Consider the following 23,728-nt stretch of genomic DNA (forward strand, 5'->3'; position numbering starts at 1 on the left):
ATTTTAAGAACCTTCCAGATAATTTTTTATAAAATATGTCTTCTGATTTGTAAAATAAAATGAGTTAATCGTAATCCTTTTAGTACAGTATAGTGATAGGCTGATGATCTCTGCAGAGGACTGTGTTTAAGCATGTATCAGTATCACTTCATTTGAATATTCTCTTTTTCACTGCCTACTAATTAAGTCAAGGTTCTGACTTTCATAAGAAAATGATGTCTAATGCACACTGTATTTATAACTAAAAGATTATTAAAACATTAATGTGTTAAAATAATTAGAAGGAAAGTGACGTTTGTATTTACTCTCACTCCCATGTTAAGTCTGTCATATCAACTGTTAAAACTGTGCAGTAGTATATTATTGAACTGGAAATCAAGCTACTGAATGAAATAGCTTTGTTTTGATGTACAGTTACACTGATAAATTGAGTGTACCTTTATTCTTTTCCTTGGTTCTAGGCAACAGTACTTCAAATTAATTGATGAGTGTGTATCTCAGATTGTACTGCATAGAGATGGGATGGATCCAGACTTCACATATCGAAAAAGACTAGATTTAGATTTAAGTCAGTTTGTTGGTGAGTGTGTCTCTGTTATTTAAATGGAAATATTTTCTGTCCCTTACCCATGGCTTAGTGCTGGAGTGTTGTTTCTTGCAGTGTGGACTCTGGAGGGTCCTGGATACCCTTTCAGAAGGTCCTATTAGTCAAATCTATTTTCACAATAGTACTGAAACATTATTTGCCTTTTTCACTGTCTTGATATTTGCAGAACAATATTGAGAAAACTGCTGGCACGTTGTTGTGAATCAAGGCAGTGGCACCAAACTCCAGTAGCCCTGGGGTTCTTTGGTAAAACAAAAGAAATGAAATGAAACTGCTATTATTTACTCAAGAATGTCCTTGATAAAGAAGTAAAAAATAATAATTTTATTAGACATTTACCTTTGTGTATACTGTATAAATATATTCTGTGTGAAAATATTCAAAATTCAATATATTGTATGTGTGAGTCACTTGTGCTGCAAACCAGAGTCCACAAGGAAGTACTTGTGTAATTGTCTGAGTTGCCAGCTGAGATACCTGCCTTTTTTTTTATCCTTGAAAAAAGTGATTTTTATACAAGTTGTGGCTACTTAGATGTGAGTGTTTGGCACACACTTTCCTAAAAATGAGATGAAGATGATAGACTGTGTTACCAATGATAAAATCCAAGCATTTACGTAAAAATTTGAGTTTAGAAAACTTGTATTTGCTACTGTCAGCTTGACAGCTTTGCAGTGCTAAATTTTTTTCTGATGAGATTAGTGGTGATATTACCCTATATGATTATTTTGACATTGTATGATGAGATGTATCACCATCTGAAGGATCTGTATGACTCTGTAAACCACTCTTTCCCAGAAGATCAGGGCTTGATGTGTCTAAATGATTTAAAAGTAACAGAGTGCAAAACAGTCTTTGAAATGATATGTGATTCCACATGGTAACTAATGTTTAAGAAGTTACCATATGTCAAATCTTGATTTAATATTCAAAGAGTATTATTTGCATGAAGTTGTTTTTTTCCTCATAAAATATTTGAGTTCAGGAAGAAGTGTGGGATGTATAGAATGAGAAAGTAGTAGATAATACTAATGACACTGATAAAGCAAATATTTGTTTCTCTCCCTAAGAGAGAAGAAATTAGAAGTTCCTGGGGGTAGGAGGGACATAGAAATAAAGGAAAATATTCTCTAAATAGGTAGCAAACTAAAATATGGAATGATTTTGAATAGTGTCTGAGGAGAAAGTTTTTTCTACCTGGACATTAGGAATATTTTTCTTGAGTAGGTGAGAGGTTTTGACATTGAATTCTTGAGAAGGAAATAAAATCTTTGAATACTTCTTGGCTATATAAGTGAAATTAGTTACATAGTTAAATAAATTTATTGCTTATTGATTATAAATGTTTCAAATAAACTTACAGACACAATACCGAAGACTTAAATATAGAAGAGAGTGTCACTGTGTTAACATGCTTAGATGGGAGACAGATGTTGGAAAGTACAGGGCACACATAACATATTAAGGTGGGATTCAAGACATGCTGTCTGTGCAACAGGAATCAGAGGATTAAGTATTAATTTAGTGCTACAGAGCCAGCCAAATGAACAAAAAATTATAGAGAATTGGGATTATACAGGAAAGTGTTTTCTTAGGAAGTTATCCATAATGCCCTACATAGTTAAATCAAGAAATAATTGTGTACACACTGTATTTAGAGTTAAGAAGCTAATCACCAAAGTAATCTAATATAGAAAGAGCTGAGTGGTCCCACTTAGGTAGTGGGACTAGTTTTGGATGTAGTGATCTGGTTGATTCTTGCTTCTCGTAAGTTGTTTTGTAGTATGTTTTATTAAACAATGTTCATTATTACTTTCATTAAAAAAGAAGGGATATAGTACATCATGAGGCATCCATATGAATTACTTCTCCTGTGAAGTATTCTGTCAGGTGGATTCCTATCAGAGCTTTTTAATCTATTATTAGTGGATATTTAAGTTATTTGCAGTTTTTTGCTAACAGTATTTTAATGAATATTAAAAGCAAAGTCCTAGAAATAGAATTACTGGGTGGAAGAAAGTATTTAAGTTTTTGTACATATTGCATAGTTTCTTATTAGCAAAGTTCCTTAATTATACTTCCAACTGCTTTTAGGAGAGTTGGCTTCCCCATGCTATCTCCAGTACTTGGCATTAGGGATTATTTAATCTTTGCTTATTTCTAATTAAATATTTTAATATTTTTCATATTATTAGGAAAATTCAATTATCTGTTCTTATGACTTATCAATTTTTAGATTTTTATTCCTAATTTTATGCTTATTGCTATTGTACATTTTCCCCATTTGTATTGGCTATCATCTTCTCCTTTTCCTTCAAAATATGAACTGAGGATAGGAACCTTTGGGTATTATATGTACAGTTGAACTCTCTTCCTTTGGCTGAACAAAAGGTTAAAATTGTAGTTGGGTTTATCTTTCCTCTTATATTTTATGACCTTGGTATCGTGCTTAGAAAATCATTCTCCATTCCAACATTATATATTTCTCCATTTTGTTTATTACTGACATTATTTCTAATTTTTCTCTGTGATTTTTTTTCTTTGTAAACTTTTAAAGTAACAGTGAATTTAAGAAAAATGTTGTCATTGCAATTTTAGATATTTGCATAGATGAAGCAAAACTAGAAGGGTTTGAAGAGAAAGCATCAGAACTTAACAAGAAAGTAAGTAGTTTGACTAACTTTGCAAGACTACAGGGGGGGCTCCTGCAGCTATATTTCTGCCTCAGGGACTCTATGTTCTTCCAATATCTAATTTCCTTTGGGTGTTTGCACAAATGCCATCCTCTGAGGACTTCCTATTTAAACATTGAAACTCCTTACTCCCAACTCTGACCCTCCCTATGCTTCTGTCCTTGTTTTTCTACTGTTTTTATGACCATTTGACATGCTACATCATTTATGTATCTGTGTGAGTATATGCAAATGTCTTGTTTGTTTCTCCCTCTGTAATAAAATTTATGAAGGATTTTTGTTAGCTTTATTCACTATCGTGGCACCTAAAACAATTCCTGGACTGAAAACTAAACATATTTTTGAATGAGTGAATAAATAAATGATTGACAGTATATAGAATCAGAATTTGAAGGCTGGAGTATTTCTCAAGGCCTCAGATAATTTAGGGCCATAAGATTGAATTTATATCTAAAAATTTTAAGGGAAAGTGTAACTTGGTTTTGGTTTCGATTAAAGTTGCTTCATGAGACTGAGCAGAGCCATTTAAAGTTGTCTTCTTCGTAGGTCATCAGTATTGGATGTCAGCAGTTGCATGTGTTTCTGTCCCAGGAGTGTTGTTGACCGTCCAGCCATCCCCCACTTTTCTTTAAGTTACTGTATTATGCTTCTGTCTCTACTTAGTGGGTACTTATTACACTTGTTCTCTGATCTTAAAATTTTATTATCTTTCGTTGTTGGATTCTTCTCATTTTAAGTAGTTTACTCTGATTTGAATTCTTAGGGCTGGTTCCTTTCATTGGAGGAATCATGGTAGTAACTGCTACCACTACCTCAATGAACATTTCACTCAAGAAACATTTAGACTGAGTTAGGCACCATGCCAGTGAGTCTACATTTTTGGTGTGTCAAGTCCTAAATGTACCTTAAGAGAACTGTACATTTTTAATAGACTTTTTAGAGGCTCTTAGGGCTTCTCTAATAGCTCAGTTGGTAAAGAATCCGCCTGCAATGCAGGAGAGGCCAGTTCAGTTCCTGGGTCAGGAAGATCCACTGAAGAAGGGATAAGCTACCCACTCCAGTATTCTTGGGCTTCCCTTGTGGCTCAGCTGGTAAAGAATCTGCCTACATTGTGTGAGACCTGAGTTCCATCCCTGGGTTGGGAAGATCTCCTGGAGAAGCAAAAGGCTACCCACTCCAGTATTCTGGCCTAGAGAATTCCATGGACTGTATAGTCCACGGGATTGCAAAGAGTTGTACATGACTAACTGACTTTAACTTTCACATGGAGAACTTTGTAAGTGCCCTGTCTAAGAAGTCCAGTGTTTTGCCAAATACTTAGAGAATATTATCTCCCAGGCCTTTGGCTGCAGGCTCAGATTATAGCTGAGGATATTAACATTGTCATTTTTGCAAAGTGACTTAGTTAATGGAGGAAACAAAGTAATAGATACTTTAAATTACGTGTCATAAGTGTTCTAGTTGATAGATGTTTGCGTTGTATGGTGACCTCTCACCCACTGGCTCTGTATTCCAAGCTCAGTAAATAATACTTCCACTCACTGTAGGAAAGGAGTAGCACGCTTCTAAGTTATTTGGTTTGAATGAATCTCAGATAGTTTAAATTGGCTTTTATAATCTTTTCTTTTTTTGGTTTACAGTATTTGAATATGATAACTTTCTCAAAACACTGTTTTAAAATTGTAAGCTTTCAATGTAAATAGAAGAAAGACCTTGTTCAAGGTTAGTTGTCTCCTTTTAGTCAGCAGTTACGTGTTGTAGGTATATTCAGAAAATATTGTTCACTCCATAAAAGATTTCTATTGCCATACCATTTTGTATGTGTCAGCAAGAATTTTTTCTGATAGCTTTATAAGGACACATGTAAATACTTTGCTTTAGGCAGGAAGCTATCATGATTGCTAGACACATTCTTTATTTTAATGCATAAATTTGAAAAATGAAGACTAGAAATGTCAGAAAGTACATAGAGAGTATTGAGTTATCAACCTTCCTGTATAGATTCACTTACTTGAGGAATGAAATTAAGTAGAGCCTCAACCTTAACTGTGTTTCTTGACATTTTTGCATGTAATTTTGTAAGCGTAAGATTGCTCTACTGACTCCTTTTGGAGAGGAAGCCTATCATTTCAGTTTTTGTAAAGTGCGTCTTTAATGGAGATTCATTTTATCCTCAAGGCTACTGTGATTTGACTATGGATATTATAAAAATGCTAAAGCAAAGTTTATATTTCGTCTGATCCTTTTATAGGGGAGGATGTAGAAATTTATCTCTCTTGTAAGTAATACAGATGCTCTCAGTATGGTAAAGTTAATTTAGTAAGCTTTCTTTGAGTGTAGTAACTATGATACTGGTTGTTTTGATAGTTTTATTTTTGTTCCTATAAATAATTCTTTTTCTTTCTGTATCTTATTCTAAGACCTAAGACAGGACAGTGTACATCATGATGTTATGAGAAAGGTTTCTTCATTCTTAGTCTTAAGAATTTAGTTTCCTATTTCTTGCTAAGCAGCAGTAAACACTGACTGAGCAGTCATAAAGAGGAGAATAGAGAAAATGACCTCATAGAGATTTTTGAGACTGGGAGATTGAGGACCTCTATGATATTGACATGGTTATTCAACATAAAAAGGAAAGTTTGACAGGAATTGGCTGATGACTTCACTCAACAAATGAGTTTAATTTCTAAATATAAAGCTTTTGGAAAGGTGATGAATAAAGCAGAAAGAGCCTCATTATTAGTGAGCTTCCAGGTTGGTGGGCATTACTGAGGTGTATGATAGTACATTTTGATAGTTTTATAATACAAGATGATAACTGTTTTAGGAAAACCCTGTGTGGTGTGTAAGTCTGTGGGAAGGATCTCAGGTGGCCAGGGACCACTTGCCCTGGGAAGTGATGGCTAATGTGAGCCCTGATGGATAGTGGGAGGCAGCAAGGCGACTGTCCGAGGAGAAGGCACAAGTACATTTATTTTCAATTTCTTATATCAAGCTTAGCATCTTCAAAACCAAATTCTTCATTCTTGTCTCTAAAAATGTCATTCCCTCAAATTATAATCCTTTTTTTGCCAGCTTGCAAAGCAACAGAACAACATAGTTATCCTGGTTATAGTCCCTTCGCTCATTTCCTCTGTTCAGTCAGATGCTAATTTTTGATTCTGTTTATATATATATATATTCCGCCCCCTCTTTTCTTTCCCTGTTTTCCTGTCCTGTTTTCTGACGTACTTCAGCAGGGCTTGCGTCCTTGCTTGGATAGCGCCTTGTTTCTGTGACTCTAGTCTATCTTCAGTCCATTGTCCGTGCTGCTGCTGGTTGGGTTTTCCAAAGTGCAAATCTGATTACTTTGCTTTTCTGTGATATATACTCTAAAAATTGTCTGTAGTTATTCGGGAAAAGAGAAAAGCTTTTTGGTTTATTGTAAACTTCCTTTCCATAGTTTCGCTCTGGTGTATCTCTAGCTTCATCCTCTGCAGTTTGTTCTCAGACCACATTTTGTGGCCCTTACAAGGGATGGCTTGTCATTCATGTATGCACTGTACTAGTCACTCTATCTGAAATGCAAGCTACATTTCTCAGCTAATGACTCAAGTTCTTCAAACCTTAGATCAAGCATCATTGCTCCAAGAATGACACACGTGCCTCCTGTCCTTTCTCTATTGTGAGTAATTTTCATAGATTTTGGATGGTTAGTTTGTTTTGATTTTGCCACCGGACACTATGCTTACTAAACACAATGATCATATTCTTTTAAACTCTGTACCCCTAGTCCCTGCCACTCTGAGAAACACATAGTCATGCTGTTAGATATTTGTTGAATAAAGGAAAGAGGTAGAATGGGACCAGATATCAGGTGGTTCTGGTATTAGGTTAGGTATTAGGTTAATAAGTGTGGTTTTTATAATGAAGCCACTAAAGATTTAAGACAAAGGAGTCACGATATATGAGCTATCTTTTGGATGGAACAGCAGTATTAAAAACACAAAGTTTGTAGAGAGAAAGACAATATTGGTTTTGAAAATACTGGAATGTTTCCTTCCTCTTGAAAAACCTCCCTTAAATTGGAAATACATTTATAGACTGGTCTGCAGTCTGGGATGCAGTCGTGAATCCGGAGCTGGTGATGGGGACTTGGAAGCCACCAGTGTATGGAGACCCTACTCCTAAGCCAAAGCCTAACCCTCATTTGACTGTGTTTTAAAGTCTCAAGGCTACATTTGTGAGCTATTTGTATTTTTTAGTGCTTACTTTTTTCTTTTTTAAAAGGGAGTCAAGTACATGTTCTTGATCATGAGACAGAACTTATGTTCATCTCTGCTAGTAGAGGGATTTTAGTGAAGATGATGGCCAGGTGAAACTGTTTTGAGTGCAGGATGGTGACTTGTGATAAGTGGCTATACCAATTAGAAGACTCATTAGATTTACCAAATTTTATCATTTGCCTTCTTCCTTCAAAGTGTTGCACTAAGGTCTTTGAAAGATTAATTTATCATTAACTTACCAAAGATTAATGATGAAGAAGATGGAGTTTATTCTCTTAAACTTTTGTTGAAGGTTATAACCTATATTGGATCCTTAAGTTTCTGATGTTATTTTACAAAAAAAGGAAATAATTGATGCATTTACAAAGTGGAGTTATTTATTAGTAAAAATATTGAAATGGAATTCTTCTAAATCATGTTGATAAACTTGGGACATTTCAAGTATAAGTTTTCACAGGTAAGGGTCAGGGAATTCAGGTACAGTGCCTTGCTCTCCATTATTTTACACAAAGTTGCAATGATATTTTGGGACTCTTAAGAAAAATGCCAGTGTTCTGGATGACTGTAAGCCCAGTTTGTTCTGATGAGAGGAGAAGGTCACAGATTTCATTTTTGGCTTTGTCTGCTCCTTTGCAAATGAATGATTTTGGTGGGACCTTGAGGGACCTAGAGAAAAGCTGTGGGTGACTTAGCAGAAACCTACCACCACTCCTTTCAGAAAAGTTATGTGCCACTAACAGAGCATTAGAGTCAAATTTCTTTATGAAGAATAGTGCTTTTTATTTTCAGCTTTCTCTGTGTCTTCTATGTTTTTCTTTTCTTTTTTTTTTTCAGTTTGAAAAGGAGTTTACCGACCACCAAGAAACTCAGGCTCAATTGCAGAAAAAAGAGGCAGAGATTAATGAGCTTCAAGCAGAGTTACAAGCTTTTAAATCACAGGTAAAATACTATCTACCTGGAGTGAATTTGGGTATTGAAAACTCACAGGGTAACAAAGGTTGTATCACGTCTTCATAGCATCAAAATGTTGAAACTTTAATTTTTCTCATATGTTTTCATATTTTTGTTTATATATATTTCTATTCTGCTGTGTTTAAATTTTTAAAATTATTTTGCCTCCGTTTTTTAAATTTGCATTTTTCAAAATGTCTAATCTCTTCCTTGTGTTTCATTTGGGTTTTGTTCCTGATGTCATGTGTTTGCTGGGTAATTAAGCACTAAGGGTAAGAAAGTCTTTTATTATTAGATTTGTCATTCATCACTGATCTTTATCCCACTACAGAAAATTATTGCTCAAGCTATTTATTTTTCAAAACCTTCAGCCTATGGGTACCTTGCAGTGAAAGATAAACTCTAGCTGAATGAGAACATTTTCTGATAATTTTTCAATTTCCAAAAGTAAACAGATTTAAAACACAACAAAAAAGGGAGCAAATCTGGATTATGAAGTAGATAGCTCACATATACTGTCTGCACACAAAACAGTTAGGTAGCAAGAAATACATTACCTACATGTTTTACATGGATGAAAGTAAGGAAGTAGAATATTCATAGCTAAATTCCTTCATGTAGATTTACATGCAAGATGATGAGCAATAAGTATAGTTTTGCTATCTTCCTTTCATCCTAATTTATGGTTATGTTGAAATAATGTTAGGCATACTTTTTCCTATGTTATTTGCAATTTTCTTCTCTTTTTTACTTAGTGTATAGTTTTGTTGCAGAGTCTGTCTGAAGATACTCTAGGAATTATATGTTAGTGTTCAATTTTGGGGGAAAAGAAATAGAATGTATCTATAAGAAAATTCTCAGTGATCATCTTTCTCTAGTGCTGCAAGAGAAGGTACCACAATTTGTTGAAAGTTTTCATCTTTCTTATGTGGTTCCCTCTCCCTCATATTAAATAAACATTTGGTTGTGTTTTCTATATTTCAGATTGAGCTTTAGACACTGAAATATTCATGACAATTTTTTCCTGGTCCAGGCTAGTATAAATTTAGACTTTCCTTTCTTTTAATTTTTCCCAATTGAAGCATTTCTTGTAAATCTATGCTAGAAAATTTTAGTTTATAGAAAACATATTCACTGCATTTGAATATGTTATTGCTGCATATGATTTTATATAAAACGGGAATATATTTACATTTTGAAACAGATTAAATCAAGCAGTCTCCTATGTTGTTTTAGATTGTGTACAGTGATAACCTCTGTTTATGTCTATCAAAAGAAAGCCTGTTATTAGAGACTTGACATTGACCACATACTCAGTTTTGAAGAACAGTTGACAAATTCTTTCTTTGGATTAGTTTATATTTCTCATGGAATATTTGCATTTGTCTTAATATACTTCTCTTTGATCAAAGCTGTGCTGATTATAAAGGTTATGAATAAAATGTGTTATGTTATCCATGATTTCCTTCCTTGTGTCACTTAACAGACAAGCACTGTTAGATGCTGAGGACAGACTGAGGGCAAGGTGATCATAGTGTCTGGCCTCATCAGTGACATACTCAAGTTAATCACACTCATCAAAGTCTAGAGCAGAAATTCAACTATACCTTTAAGACATTAATTGTTAACTATAAATGTCTGTTGAATGTGAGTACGTTAACTATAAATGTCTATTGAATGTGAGTACGATGTACATACATCCTTGACGTTCAAAGGGCTGTGGTATCCATTATCACAGCAACCCAGCCCAACACTAAAGTGATTCTTTCTTTATACATAATGTTTTTGATAAGGCATGTTTTTTGATTGTGGTCTCAATTTCTCTTAAATACTTTTTCTTTTTGCTGATTTTGGATGTTGATTTCAAGTCTTTGTACATAATCTATTTTCCATAATTTTACCATAAAACTTTTAAATGATTTATTAATACTTATATAGCTATATGGCTTAGAGTTGAAGTTAGTTTCAGGAAATCATCATCACAAAAGTTATTTATCAACTCCTGTCACCTTCATGGTAGTAAAAATGCATCTCTTTTTATGAAGCAACAGAAGCATAAGGATAGAAGTGCCTGGTAACCAGGTCGTGTCTTGCTTTTGCAGGTCTTACTAAGAATCTTAGTTAATTTTTCCTCAAGGTCAAAGGTGTGACGTGGCAATATTATTTCGCTCTCTTTTTTTGGATCTTATTTATTTTATTTTATTTTTTTTTTACTAACTTAAAAGATGGTGTCCCGCAGAATTCTGTATATAAACCTTCATGCTCTGTCCTCTGGGTGAACTTACCTGCACAAATGGCTTCTTCAGCTGTCCTGTTGAGACTGGTAACTTGCAGATCTTTTAGACCCGGGTCACTATTCGCCTCGTGGACATCTCCACCCACATGACCATAATTACCTTAAAATGGGGAGTAATATTTCTGACAGTTACATTTTTATGAAAACAAAAGCTATAATAATACTCTTAAATTGGGGAAAAATTTTTGTTGAAATTTTGTTTGTAGGTTAAACCACATGGCATTACTGAAATTCAGTTGTTTTTGGTATAAAACAAAATTTTGAGAAACGTATGCTTGAACCTGCCTTGTAGAGAGCTCTATGTCATGGTTCTTATTATTTTTCCCCTGTAGTTTGGTGTCTTGCCATCTGGTTTGCCTCCTTCAGATGGAAACGGAACTGGCCCTCCAGCCCTGCCCCCGCCGCCGCCGCCGCCCCCGCCGCCCCCGCCGCCCCCGCCGCCACCACTCCCGGGGCTGCCCTTACCCCTTGGCGGGGGGCCTCTGCCCCCACCCCCTCCGCTGGGACTTCTCAGTGGACAGACCGCTCCACCTCCACAGATGCTGCCTTTTGGGTTAAAACCAAAGAAAGAATTTAAACTGGAAACCAGCATGAGAAGATTAAATTGGTTAAAGGTATAACGGAAACAAGTAGAGAAATATACTATTTCTTAGATTAAAGCTTAAATTTGTATTTACTGGTATATAGTTTCCAATGGGAACTGTATTCAAAATGGTATTAAATAAACAGGAATTCTTTTAAGGAAAGTGTTGAGTTTAAAGCCCTTTAATGGCAACCCACTCCAGTATTCTTGCCTGGAGAATCCCATGAACTGAGGAGCCTGGTGGGCTATAGTCGATGCGGTCTCGAAGAGTTGGACACGACTGAGCGACTTCACTTTCACTTTCACTTTCACTTTCAAGCCCTTTACTATTGACTAAAGCTTTCTAGTTTATAAATTGGGTAGGAGTCTATGATAATTATACTGGGATTTGGTTTATAATCAAATGCATACATAACATTTAAATTAAATACATGATTTTATATTATGATTATACTGTGTATTTTTAAATGTTTTAAAACAGTACAGAAAAGTTAGTATTCTTAGGAACTTTTTTATGTTGGTAGCTATTGCAAAAATTATTGCTTGCTGTCGGAGGTGGATATTTAGTTGAGACACAGGAATTCTGAATCCTGCAGAAAGATGGTTTCACAAGTCACATAAACTGAGCATTGCTAAAGATTAGGAGAAGTATAACTGAGGAAGAACTTACTTCATTGCATTCAGCTTCAGTCCCCAACTATTTGAGAGTGGAACCTTTTTTTTTTTTTCCTTTTCCCTAATAACACCTTAACTTTCTGCAGAACTTATATTGCATTGAACAGACTTTGTAAAAAATCTTACCGCAATTACTCCATAAATATCTGCTGGCAGCTCTGGGGTACTGGGTGTGTAGATGGTGACTGGGCGGGGGACAGATGATACACTCAACCATTTGTGAATCTGTCTTCTCTCTGACTGCAGATCAGACCTCAGGAAATGACTGAAGACTGTTTCTGGGTAAAAGCAAATGAAAATAAGTATGAAAGTGTGGATTTGCTTTGTAAACTTGAGAATATATTTTGTTGCCAGCCAAAACGTAAGTTTAATATCTTAGTTATTTGTTACTTTTAGTATTTTAATATTGCAACTCTTTAGATGCTTTCAATAGTATTATTTGTATCCCAGAAATGATGTTTTTACAGTACTAATGAATAAATGAAGCTAGTTTTTTTTATGTAGAGTATCACCTGAGCAGTTTTTTAAATGCAAATGATTAATACCAGAGTTAAAAAGTTTCTACACGATACATTCTTTGAAGATGTTCTAAGTTAGACTTTCATAAAGGAGGATATTTTCACAGAAAGTTTTGATATGAAAATTCCCTCTAGTCAATGCGAAATAGAAAAACAAAATCAAAATGTGAGTCTTCCTCTAGTCATAATTTTCTCACTCTTTAGTGTTGCAGTGACTACCATGTAATTAATTAGTATGACTCACATGGGTTAGACATGATCAGATTTATAGATTATTTTGAAAGGTAGCTTGAAATAGAGTCTGTGAGTAGATTATATCATCTTTTCATTATGAACAATGAAATTCATTTTTAAGACCTACCCAAAGATAGCTTTTACCTATGCACTGTGAATTTTCTCTTTTTAACAATTATATTTAGGAATTACTCTTGTCTGAAATTTGATTTTGACATGGGCCTACCGTTTATGTTTCAGGGTTGATACTCACATACACTGTTTATTTCATTTTCAGTAACACATTTTAGATTTGTCGTACAAACTTACATCAGGCATTATCTTTTAATTTTCAGAAAGGAACCTTTTAGCAGACTTATGCCACTTATATCCCTGGGCCCATCAAACAGAGAGGTGGTAGGGAGAGATTGCATTGGACAGAGCTGGGAATGCTCAGTGTAGACTAAAGAGCTGGCTTCTTAAACAGCCTACTGCATGCTGGGTACCATACCAGAGGCTTTATGTACTTGATTTAACTTGATCGTCACAGCAACCAAGGGATGCTGGCAGATACCAAAAACATCATTTGCATTCCTTTTAAATGTGTTCTAAAATATGAATTAGAAACTGTTTCTAAAAAATAATAGAAGTTAGAAACTCTAACAGGTAATTGTAAATTAGATTTCTAGAATTTGTTTTAATTCCCAAGTCTTTATCATATATTTTGGAACACCATTTTTCCTGACTAAAATAGTAAAAATAATATATTTTCATCTTTGAAAACCAGGGGAATTTCTTAGTAAGCTAACCCTAGTAAAACTTGTGAAGTAAGCAGATCTTAATTTTACCTTTTGATTGTGGAGAATCAAAATTTTCTTTGGAAAAGATTAGTGCACTCTTCAGGCAATCAAGGAAAATATATGGCAGTTAAAATGTGTATTTGCATGTAAAACACTTCAGAATTTCAGATTTCATAATCTGGAATTGATTAGTTTTCCCTTTGCTTTTCTTGTAGGTGGAAAGGGTGATATCTAAAAGCTGTTTAAGTAATACTGCCATCCAGCTACTTTTTTTTTTCCTCTCTGTACTCTGATTACTTTCTTAATTAATGAGGCTCAAAAGGGAAACTTGTTAGCATGCCTTCAATTTAGCTGTAGTGTTAGCCTGAAATGAAATAATTGGACCTTTAAAAAATTCTTAAGTCATCTAACTTTAGCCTTATGATTTAAGGTTGGAAAAAAATAGACATTAGCTCAATCTAATACCAGTTGTAAAGGTTAAGGAGAGGAAATGATGATCCTTTTCTGAATATTCCATATTTCACTATCTTTCTGACTCTGTGTGTATCCCTAGTGCCCCAAATCTCTCTTCAGTTTGACTTAGAGGCTGGCAGAGGTCTATGACATCTTTTCTTTCAACTCAAATGCAGCTTCCTCTTTTCTGTGACACTATATAATATTTCCACGATCATTGGAAAAATGAGGAAGCCTACGGTCATAACGCTGGGGAATGCCAACATCTTACAATGCCAACAGGAGGCAAGCTGTGAGGGCAACTGTTTTTTTGGTCGGGATTTTAAAGAATAACTCCTAGAAAGCATTAGTTGAGGAGCCTTAAATGTGCTTTTTGGCCTGATTAGTATTTTATTAGAAAAGGTCATTTGTTAACTGCTTTCAGAAGGACAGGACTTTGTGTAAATATAAGAAAAATCAGAAAGGAAGGCAAGACGAAAGTGCCTGTAAAACTTAGACAAGACGCAGGGGTGTTGGATAGGTTGCTCCTTGTTCCTTTATTCATGGCCTGGCTGCAACTTTTGCCTATTTCTGATGATGCCAAAGTTTTCTTTGAATCAGTTTTGTCATTTCTGCAGAATTCAGAATGGAAATGAAGTTGCTCTCCCCTCTCTAGCAGGCAGGGGGCGATAGAGGCATGGACATGGGTTGATTGTCGTTGTTGGCTTGCATCACAGTTTGGCAGGAAGGACACAGGATTTAGATTACTGAAAAATCACAGGTTTTTAGAGAAAAGGTGTATTTTTTTTTTTAATTGTAATACCTCCATGGACTAAGAACCAAGGCTCTTTCTCTGATTACAAAGGTGAATGTTCTGTTCCAGGCATTTGAAATTGTCAGAAAGGAAAAAACAAAAACACACAGAACTGAAGCCATTAATTTAAAAAGAACCTTGGAATTCTCTTTCATATTCTTTATTTTTTTGTTACCAAGTATGGTTCTTTGTCTTACAATGCTTTAGGTTTATGAGGGATTTAGGTTAAGATAATTGGATTTCAGAGGTCTCATACCCAGAAAAGGAAGAGGAACTAATCTTTCCTATTGAGCACCTGTGGTATACCAGCCCTGAACTGGGTCATCTTCATGTGATTTTGTTTAATTTTTACTGCATCTCCTCTGGGAGAAGGCAATGGCACCCACTCCAGTACTCTTGCCTGGCAAAGTATGGATGGAGGAGCCTGGTAGGCTGCAGTCCATGGGGTCGCTAAGAGTTGGACATGACTGAGCGACTTCACTTTGGCTTTTCACTTTCATGCATTGGAGAAGGAAATGGCAACCCACTCCAGTGTTCTTGCCTGGAGAATCCCAGGGATGGGGGAGCCTGGTGGGCTGCTGTCTGTGGGGTCACACAGAGTGGGACACTACTGAAGTGACCTAGCAGCAGCAGCAGCAGCAGCAGCATCTCTTGTTAGGTTTTTCTCTTGGTCTGCTGATTGAAACAATTGTAACTCCACACAGTACAATCCTGCCCCATCAACTCACAGATGGAGCAAGATGTTCTTGAGAGAGTTGAGCCTTTCCTCTTAACTCATGTTGCTCTTTATTATTTTTCTTATCTTTTTTTCCAGTTAGATTTTACTTATTTTGCTTTTTAAACTAATCTCCTTTTTATGACTTTTATAACACTGCTTCAATGGGAACATGTCTTGTATCATAAGGAGTACAGAAACTCCTTAGTCATTTCCTATGAAATCAACATTTTTTTTCTGATTGTTATATCATTTTCTTTTTTATACTTCATTTCCCTAATAAGTATCTCACTTTGGTTTCCTTGCTTCTCTCCATCCTAATCTTTTGAGATGAATCTTAGTTTCCCATTGTTTAGATTCTTTTGAAAATAACATGTTGGCATTTTTCCTAATCATATATTTTTTCCCTCATCTGCCTCATTAATTTCTCCTGCTTTTTCTCTGTCCTATTTATCTACAGTTGTTCATGTCAAGTATTTACAGGGGACATATTGTATGTGAAGACTTGTGTTTGGCACTGGGGACACTGTGGTGAGGAGGTGGACATGGCCCTAGAATCACATTGCCTTATGGCCTTGATGATGTGCAGTCAAGTTCGCAGGTGAAGTCTAATAACCAGGAGTGAGATAACCAGTGCTCATCTTGATTATAGAAAAGCCTGCCATGTTTTACTGTTTCAGGCTTCTGTTAAGACTTAACAAGGTTATAAAGGAGCATTGTTTATATATCTCTCAGAAATTTAATCACAATATTCATATACTGAACATTTGGTATCATCAAAATAATGCTAATGACCTGTGTATTTTTTACCAGATTGGAAGCATCTGTTGGTTAATTTTTACAGGCTGTTGGCAAATGGATTAACGTATACTAACAGGTTATTGGTGTTGGATTTATCAAGTAAAATTAATATTAATTATGTTCGTCATTCACAAACTGTTAACTTAATAGGGATTAAAGGGCTTTCTGAAAGTATATGAATAGTCTAATTCGCTTAGACTGATTAATTATGAAAATGTGATTCCACAATTGTTAGATTTCTGAAGTAATCACGTTTTATTACAGGTGTATCATATTTGCCAGATAGAGTCAATAAACTGGTTTATAAATAATTTCTCAACTGAACAGTTATGACATATGGAAACAGTTAATGGATTATGTACTTAAAAACAAATCAAGCTTAGATTTCTGACATCATAGTTCAGTGGACAGAGTATTGAGGTAGAGAGTGATAAACCATGGATTTTCCCAGTGACTTGGCTGTGTTCAGGATGTGTCTTTGTGTTTGAAACACAATTTATTACTCTGTACAGACCAAAGTGTATAAAAATCCTGAACTACCTCCGAAGCCTACATTAAGATGAACAGTATAATTTGTAACAGAGAAATATGGTTCTTGACGGCATGTTAATATAGAAATGATGCCAAAATGAACGTATCTTCAACATCTTGCAGATTTCTGAGAAGACATTTGACAAATACTAATTTAGGAAAAATGGGGAGGAAGTTTGTGGAGAATTAAATATTTTTCTAGGGATCTGTTTTGGTTTTTATCTGTGACTGAATATGAAAAAACTTTAAGGAAATTATGAGGTAGGTCAGAAATGTCATGCTTGTTTCACCATTAGGGAGTATCTCATTGTTACCAATTATATTCTCTGTTGTATTGCAAAAGAAACCAGAATTTATTCTGAAAGCTTTAGTGAGGTAAAACCTAGAGAGAGAGGGTAAAGAAAGGGGTTGCTTAGGTTAGAGCCACAGGCAACTTTCAGGTCCACAGAATGCGTCAGTCACATGCTTAGTTACCCAGCATACCTTTGACATGTTGTGATAGAAGCTTTGAAAGTTCCTGTAAGTAGTCGTGTTTCTTATATACTGTGGTGACGCTGTAAACAGAAAGGAAGGAGGCTTGGATTTGCTTATATCGTATTGGGGAGTTTGTGCCCATAAACGCGGACTTTTCCCCCTTTCCTTTTTTGTCTTTTTTGTTTCTTCTTCCATCACAGATAGGAATGGTATCAGGGCATTGGATTCCACTAGAGTCATTTGACTAGTAGCAGATTGGGCAATGCCGTCTCCTGTTTTACAAGTAATTCAACTTGGTATTTTATTTCTGGTAGCAGTTTTCCGTGGTGCACCTGTAGCTATCAAACCTTAACAAAATTGTAAATTTGTTACATTCTGTCCTCATCTGTTATATTTTTTCTCTTAGGATTTCTCTTCCATTTCCTGCATCCTCTGCCTTCTTCCTCATTTACACTGGCATCTCTTGTTACCCTCTGATTGCTCAATGTACACTTTGCAGTTGCCATGTCTGCAGTATGTTCTATTACTCAGGATTCCCACATAATTAGTGCCCAGCATTATTCTCCAGAAAATAAAAATGAGGCTCTTCCTTCTGAGTGTGTTATTTTAATCTAAAGCAATATTTTGTAAATCTGGCCATTCACCACTTCCCCTCTTCTCTGCTCTTTCCTGCCCCTCCTCACCCCCGGGTCCGCCTTCACACACACCACTTGCCAGGCTTGGAAGACTGAAAATCACGTGGAGTCAGCGCTGTACCCGATCCATCTCTGGAGCACAGGCAGGGAGTGGTCTCATGGTAGGAGAGTCATAGGAGATGGGTGCTGCTTGCTGAATTCCACGCTATAGGAATTCGATAAGAAACTAGTAAGTTTATTTGTAAGAGGAAAAAAAAAAAGAAAACTTCTCATGAAGATAACTTCATTATATTTGTATAACCTTGAATTTCCTAAGTTAGATTTGGGTTATATATTCGTGTGTTTAGTTAAGCTGGGTGTTCCCGCTGCCCCCCTTCAAGGTTGGGTCATTTGGGCATATACTTTCAAACTTTGATCATATTCTGTGTATAGAAGAAGCTTTCATGAATGTCATGGCATTTGAGGAGAATGCCAGTTTAGAGACCTTTGTTTATCACAGGTCTGACTTGTCCAAGTGCGTGTCTGTGCCTTAAAAGAGTGGATATTTCAAAGTTAGACATGCTATATCCCAGGAGATTTTAACTTGGAGTCTAAGAACTTTGATGAGAAAACTAAAAGTGATATCATTACTTTCACTAACCTCTAATCGATATTTAGTTTTCCCTTCAGTTATGAATATAAACAATAAACAGAGCAGTAGCTATGCCATTTCTATCTGTAAGGTTCGTGTGTACTTTGCATCTTGCGTGGGTGCATTCACTCTGTCACGTCCGACTCTTTGTGACCCCATGGATTGTAGCCCGCGAGACTCCTCTGTCCATGGGATTCTCCTGAGAAGAATACTGCAGTGGGTAGCCATTTCCTCCTCCAGGGCATATTCCTAATCCAGATATCGAACCTATGTTTCCTGCACCTCCTGCATTGCAGGCACATTCTCTGCTGCCAAGCCATCAGGGGAAGCCCGTGTACTTTTATATCACATGAGAATTGTTTCAGGTATGTTGAAATATTGAAACTCATCACTACTTCAACATTAACATATAAATTTTTATACTTTCAGCTAGACTTTGTTACTTAAGACTTGAATAAAAAAACTTATTTTGTCAGTTGGGTCCTCCTGGAAACAAATGCTGAGATGTTGAAGTGCAGGAGGGATTTTTAAGAGTTAAGCATTGGGTAATGGATGTGAAGGGTAAAAGATGGTGAGAGCAGGACTGGGCAGGAGGAACCGGGACTGTCCTGCAAATCTGAGAAGTTCTCAGCCCTGGAGACCAGGATGCATGTTGCGGAGGTTCCGGGTTGGAGCCTGCTGGCTGGCCTGGGCACTCCTGCCACACTCGGGCCGTGGCCAGGGCTCCAGCTGTGGAGGGGCCGGGAGGGCTTGTGGCTCGTAGCCTGTCAGCTCAGGGTGCTCTTTCTGTAGCCGACTGGAAAGTTGTTTTCTGAAGGGAGATCTGAGCATCCCATCTCCATGGTTGTCAGATGTGTATGTGACTGGTACACAAACTGACACTCAGTGTGTTTTAATAACAGAATGTGAGAACAGTTTACTCCCTTTGAACTAGTATGTACTTTTTATGCATTTAAAATCAAGAGAAGGGGTCTGCCTCTCTGGTCGCAGTACAGGTCCATGCCCACAGACGTTGCAGGCCCTGCTGTATAGGTGAGACTGAGGTCAGGGGCCTGCCCTCACCTGCCGCCTCTTCACATGTACGTGGCTTTTGGGCTTGCTTGTTTTGTAATTGAAGGGCCCAGTGTGTTATTTGTAATGAGATATTTCATCCAACTTAGAATAATTTTTTATGATGGTTCCAAAATCTGGACATCCATTTATTAAGTAATGCATTTGTTAATAAAAACATATATCAAATGTGGAACAAATATAAAACTTACTCCCTAATTAGACAGTAAGAAAGCAACAATATTAATAATGTGTCCTTTTTAAAAGTAACATTTACTTCATTATGTCATTTTATTTGCTCCCCAAAGCAATCCTGTGAAGCACCCCAGGCAAATGTTCTGTACATTTTATCTTTAAGAAAAAGTTGTGCTCTACAAGTGAAGTTCAGCTAAAAGGAGCTGCCACTCTGAATGGAATACAGATCCGAGTGTAAAGTCATTGCTCCTTCTTCTATGCCATGCTGCTTCTCTGATTAAAAGAAATCCTATTATGTTTTATTTAAAGTGCTCTTCTTTGATTTAAAATAATTTTCCTCTCATCTCCTGCCACCTTACCACTGCCCCACAGCAGTTCATCCTCATCCCACGATTTATATTAAAGGCTTTAAAAAACTGCCGTTTTTTATTAAGACCATCTTTCATCATTCGGTACCTCTTTTCACTTCTATAAGTATTTGAGCTGTAAATACTAACATCACGCTGTGGCGTGTGTGCAAGAAGTTCAGCTACAAGTGTGTGACCCCAGCCATTACAGCTGTAGGTCTTTTCCTCTCTAAAATATAGGAGATAAGATCCAGCTCATAAGGTTATTGTGAGGATTGTATAATGAATATTTTATGACATCTTTTGCAATGCCCAGTTCATTGTAGTTGCTCAAGAAATATTAGCTGAACTTAAATTCTGAGAACGCAGGCTCATCTTTACTTGCCTGGTTTTGTGTATCATCTCTGAATCTTCCACAATAGTAACAAGTTAAATGATCTCCCTCCATCTTGACCTCACTTTCAAATGAAGCTTTCTAAACTGCTCTGTTAATGGATCTCTGGTAGTAGTCACTTATGAAGACTTCTAGAATACTGGTCGGTATATCTTGTTTCTTTCATTTCTGTGTACATCTTCACTGCCAAATACTTTATTAAGATTCTGTGGAGAAGGAGCTGTTGAATCAATGTAAAGACCTATATTTCCCTATTTTTAAAAAATTTTTCTGTGTTTTTTTCTTTCAGTTTTTGAGTGATTAATGGAGCTGGTGCCCAACAATGTGTAATTTTAATAACTGAAAATTTTAACTTTGGTTTTCTTGGTGTGATTATGTTTTAGATTATTGAGCTGATGAGAATGATCTTGGAAAGCTCATTCAGTTCTTTATAAAACGTTACTGGATCTTGTTAATAATTCATTATGCTTGATGGTTATTTATAGTTTCAGCCTAATGAGGGTGATACGAATGGCTTAATGTCTCTGTGGAACTGGGATGCATGAAGGTCCCAGTGCCCAACCTTGTTGGCACCAGGGACCAATTTTGTGGAAAACAGGTTTTCTGTGGACCAGGGGCTGGGGGGATGGTTTTGGGATGATCCCAGTGCATTAGATTTATTGTGCACTTTATTTCTGATCTAATGCCACCACTGATCTGACAGGAGGTACTCTTGTCTACAGCCCGGAAGTTGGAGACCCCTCTTTAAGGCAAAAGGAGCCTTTAGTTGATAGGCAAATCAGAGTGCCAAGTAGAGCTTATGGCCTAAATCCCCGCTGGGTTTTCAGGAAAGATGAGAGCTGTTCATTTTCTTAATTTCATAGAGCGCTAGCAGAAGGTTCAGAGGAGTGATAATTTCTCAAGAACTGGCTCCTCTTTTTCTTCTCCAGCTCTGTGATGTAAGCTAAAGAAATTATTTAGGCCAATTGTATAACACTGTCTTTTATACATATCATTTAGCCTAACTCTTATTTCCTAAACAGGTGAAAAATTGAAGAAATACATAAAGAAATGTTTTTAGAATGTAATTGAGAATGGCTATTGTATGTCTTCTCCAATAGCCTGTCTAGTAATAATAGGGGAGGCAAAACTCTTAAAAGTGTTTGTCTCAGAATGATTTACAGCCTGGAAACGTGAGATTGGCAGATGAACTTGGAAATTTACATGCTGCATTAGTGTGTGTAGATTAGTCTTTTCTGATAAATCCAGAAAAGAAAGTTTGCCTGCAGGAAATAGTACTCAGTTAAAAGTGATTTAAAAAAGAAGCCTGGTGGTTTGTCCCAGGGTTGGTAAATTCAGTGACATTAGATTAACTTCTCCTCTGTTTCCTGTCTTTCACCCCAGTTTCAGCATAGCCCAGCTGGCAAAGGGGGAGGGAATCATTATGCTCATGCTCACAGATGGGGCTTTGTATTAGTTTTTTATTGATGCTCTAACAAATTTCTCCAAATTTAGTAGGTTAAGCCACGTAAATTTACTGTCTTATGGTTCTGTAGGTTAGAGTCCTGTGTGGGTCTCATTGGGCTAAAATCAAGGGCTGCATTCTGGAGGCTCTTCCAGAGGCTTCCCACATTCTTCAGTTTGTGGCTTCCTCTTCAGTTCCTCAAAGCCAGTAGCAGTGAGCTGAGCCTCCCTCACCTGATATCCTTTAGTACATATTTCTCAGACTCTGACCTAAATGAGGAAAGTTTCTTTAAAGACTCGTGATTAAATTGGGCCCATCTGGATAATCAGGGAGACTCTCCTAATCTTAAGGTTTTTAACCTTAACCACATCATCAAAGCTCTCTTTTCTTTGTAAGATGACGTATAAAACAGGCTCCAAGAATTAGGATTTGGAAATCTTTGACAGAAGAACAGGGCTTAGGATACCGTAAAATTACGTTTCACAAGATACTTGACCCTGTTGATTTTGCTCATTAAAATTACATGTCTCCTTTTAGCCCTGCATTCCCTTAATAGGAATGCTATTTTTGGGTCCAGGGGCATTTTGACTTGTTTAAATCATTTGTTCTGTTCACTAAATATTTATTGAGCTGTGGATCTTTACTAATCACACCAACATGTTTTTGTTACCATAGCTAAGTGCCTTTCCAAAGCCTTAGGCAAAATGTCTAAGAGCCAGGCATTATTTTTCCTCTTCTTTATTTAAATATAATATATTTAATTAATGTGCAACAGGTACCATAGCCTACTGTGTATTTTCCAGTTTGTAATATATACAATTTCATTTTTTTCTAAGATATTAATAAATTCTGCATATATATATTTACTTACTTTTTTCCCGTCAGAAATACCCTTCAGAAAGCTGCGGTAAAGAGCCACTGGTATCTACAAACAAATTGGTTCTTGACTTTCAGTTGTTATCATTTAATTATTATTTAATTATTTTCTAATTTAGAAAAAGAAATGTGTTATATTGTTTAACTTATAAACTTTTGTTGGGAGATAACTATTTCTGTATGCCTTGTTGAAAAACTTAATTCTCTCACCTTGAAGTTTAGTTATATTTTAAAGTACAGTTTGTTTTATGACATTTCACAACATATTTTTATCTGTAGAATTTTTATACAATGCTCAAACCTAATATGCATCTACAAATGATATGAACATATAAATGATTATAATTGCATATTTCACTGGATAATTTAAGATATAATATATAAAAAAAGTTTGTTTTAACTGGGAAAATTTCATCACTGAGGGAAATCACATTTATCAAAAGATCTAATACAGCTACATTTCACACAGAATAAGCAATTTATTTTAATTTAATTGTTGTCTGTTAGTTACTTGCCAATGTCTTCTTCTGTCATCATATTGCCTTAGACTCATTCCTCCTGAAGTAGGGCTCTTCTCCCTTCTTTAATCTTCTTTTCTTTTTCAATTAGAGAGCCAATTATTTTTCAGGGTTTCACAGGTCTCAGTGGGAAAGTTTGCACCCTTGGTCCCGTTACTGTTAAGATTCAATCCAGAAGAGTTGAAATAGCCAGTGGGATCATTGTGTTTGTTTTTGAATAAAGGACATTTGTTTTTAGAGCTTTTGTGTTTTTCTATTTAAAAATTATTC

General features: G+C 36.0%; 1 protein-coding gene across 1 annotated transcript in view; it reads left to right on the forward strand.

The window, feature by feature from the left end:
* The window catches only part of DIAPH3 (diaphanous related formin 3), a 571,880-nt gene that overhangs the window by 203,467 nt on the left and 344,685 nt on the right, over positions 1-23,728 (forward strand). Inside the window, exons 13-17 of the mRNA XM_052650016.1 lie at positions 462-580; positions 3,206-3,270; positions 8,400-8,504; positions 11,145-11,426; positions 12,317-12,431. Coding sequence (XP_052505976.1) covers positions 462-580; positions 3,206-3,270; positions 8,400-8,504; positions 11,145-11,426; positions 12,317-12,431 — 686 coding nt within the window. The remainder of the gene's footprint in view (positions 1-461; positions 581-3,205; positions 3,271-8,399; positions 8,505-11,144; positions 11,427-12,316; positions 12,432-23,728) is intronic.

The sequence above is a fragment of the Budorcas taxicolor genome, chromosome 12 (assembly GCF_023091745.1).
Source record: "Budorcas taxicolor isolate Tak-1 chromosome 12, Takin1.1, whole genome shotgun sequence".
In the NCBI taxonomy this organism is placed as follows: domain Eukaryota; kingdom Metazoa; phylum Chordata; class Mammalia; order Artiodactyla; family Bovidae; genus Budorcas; species Budorcas taxicolor.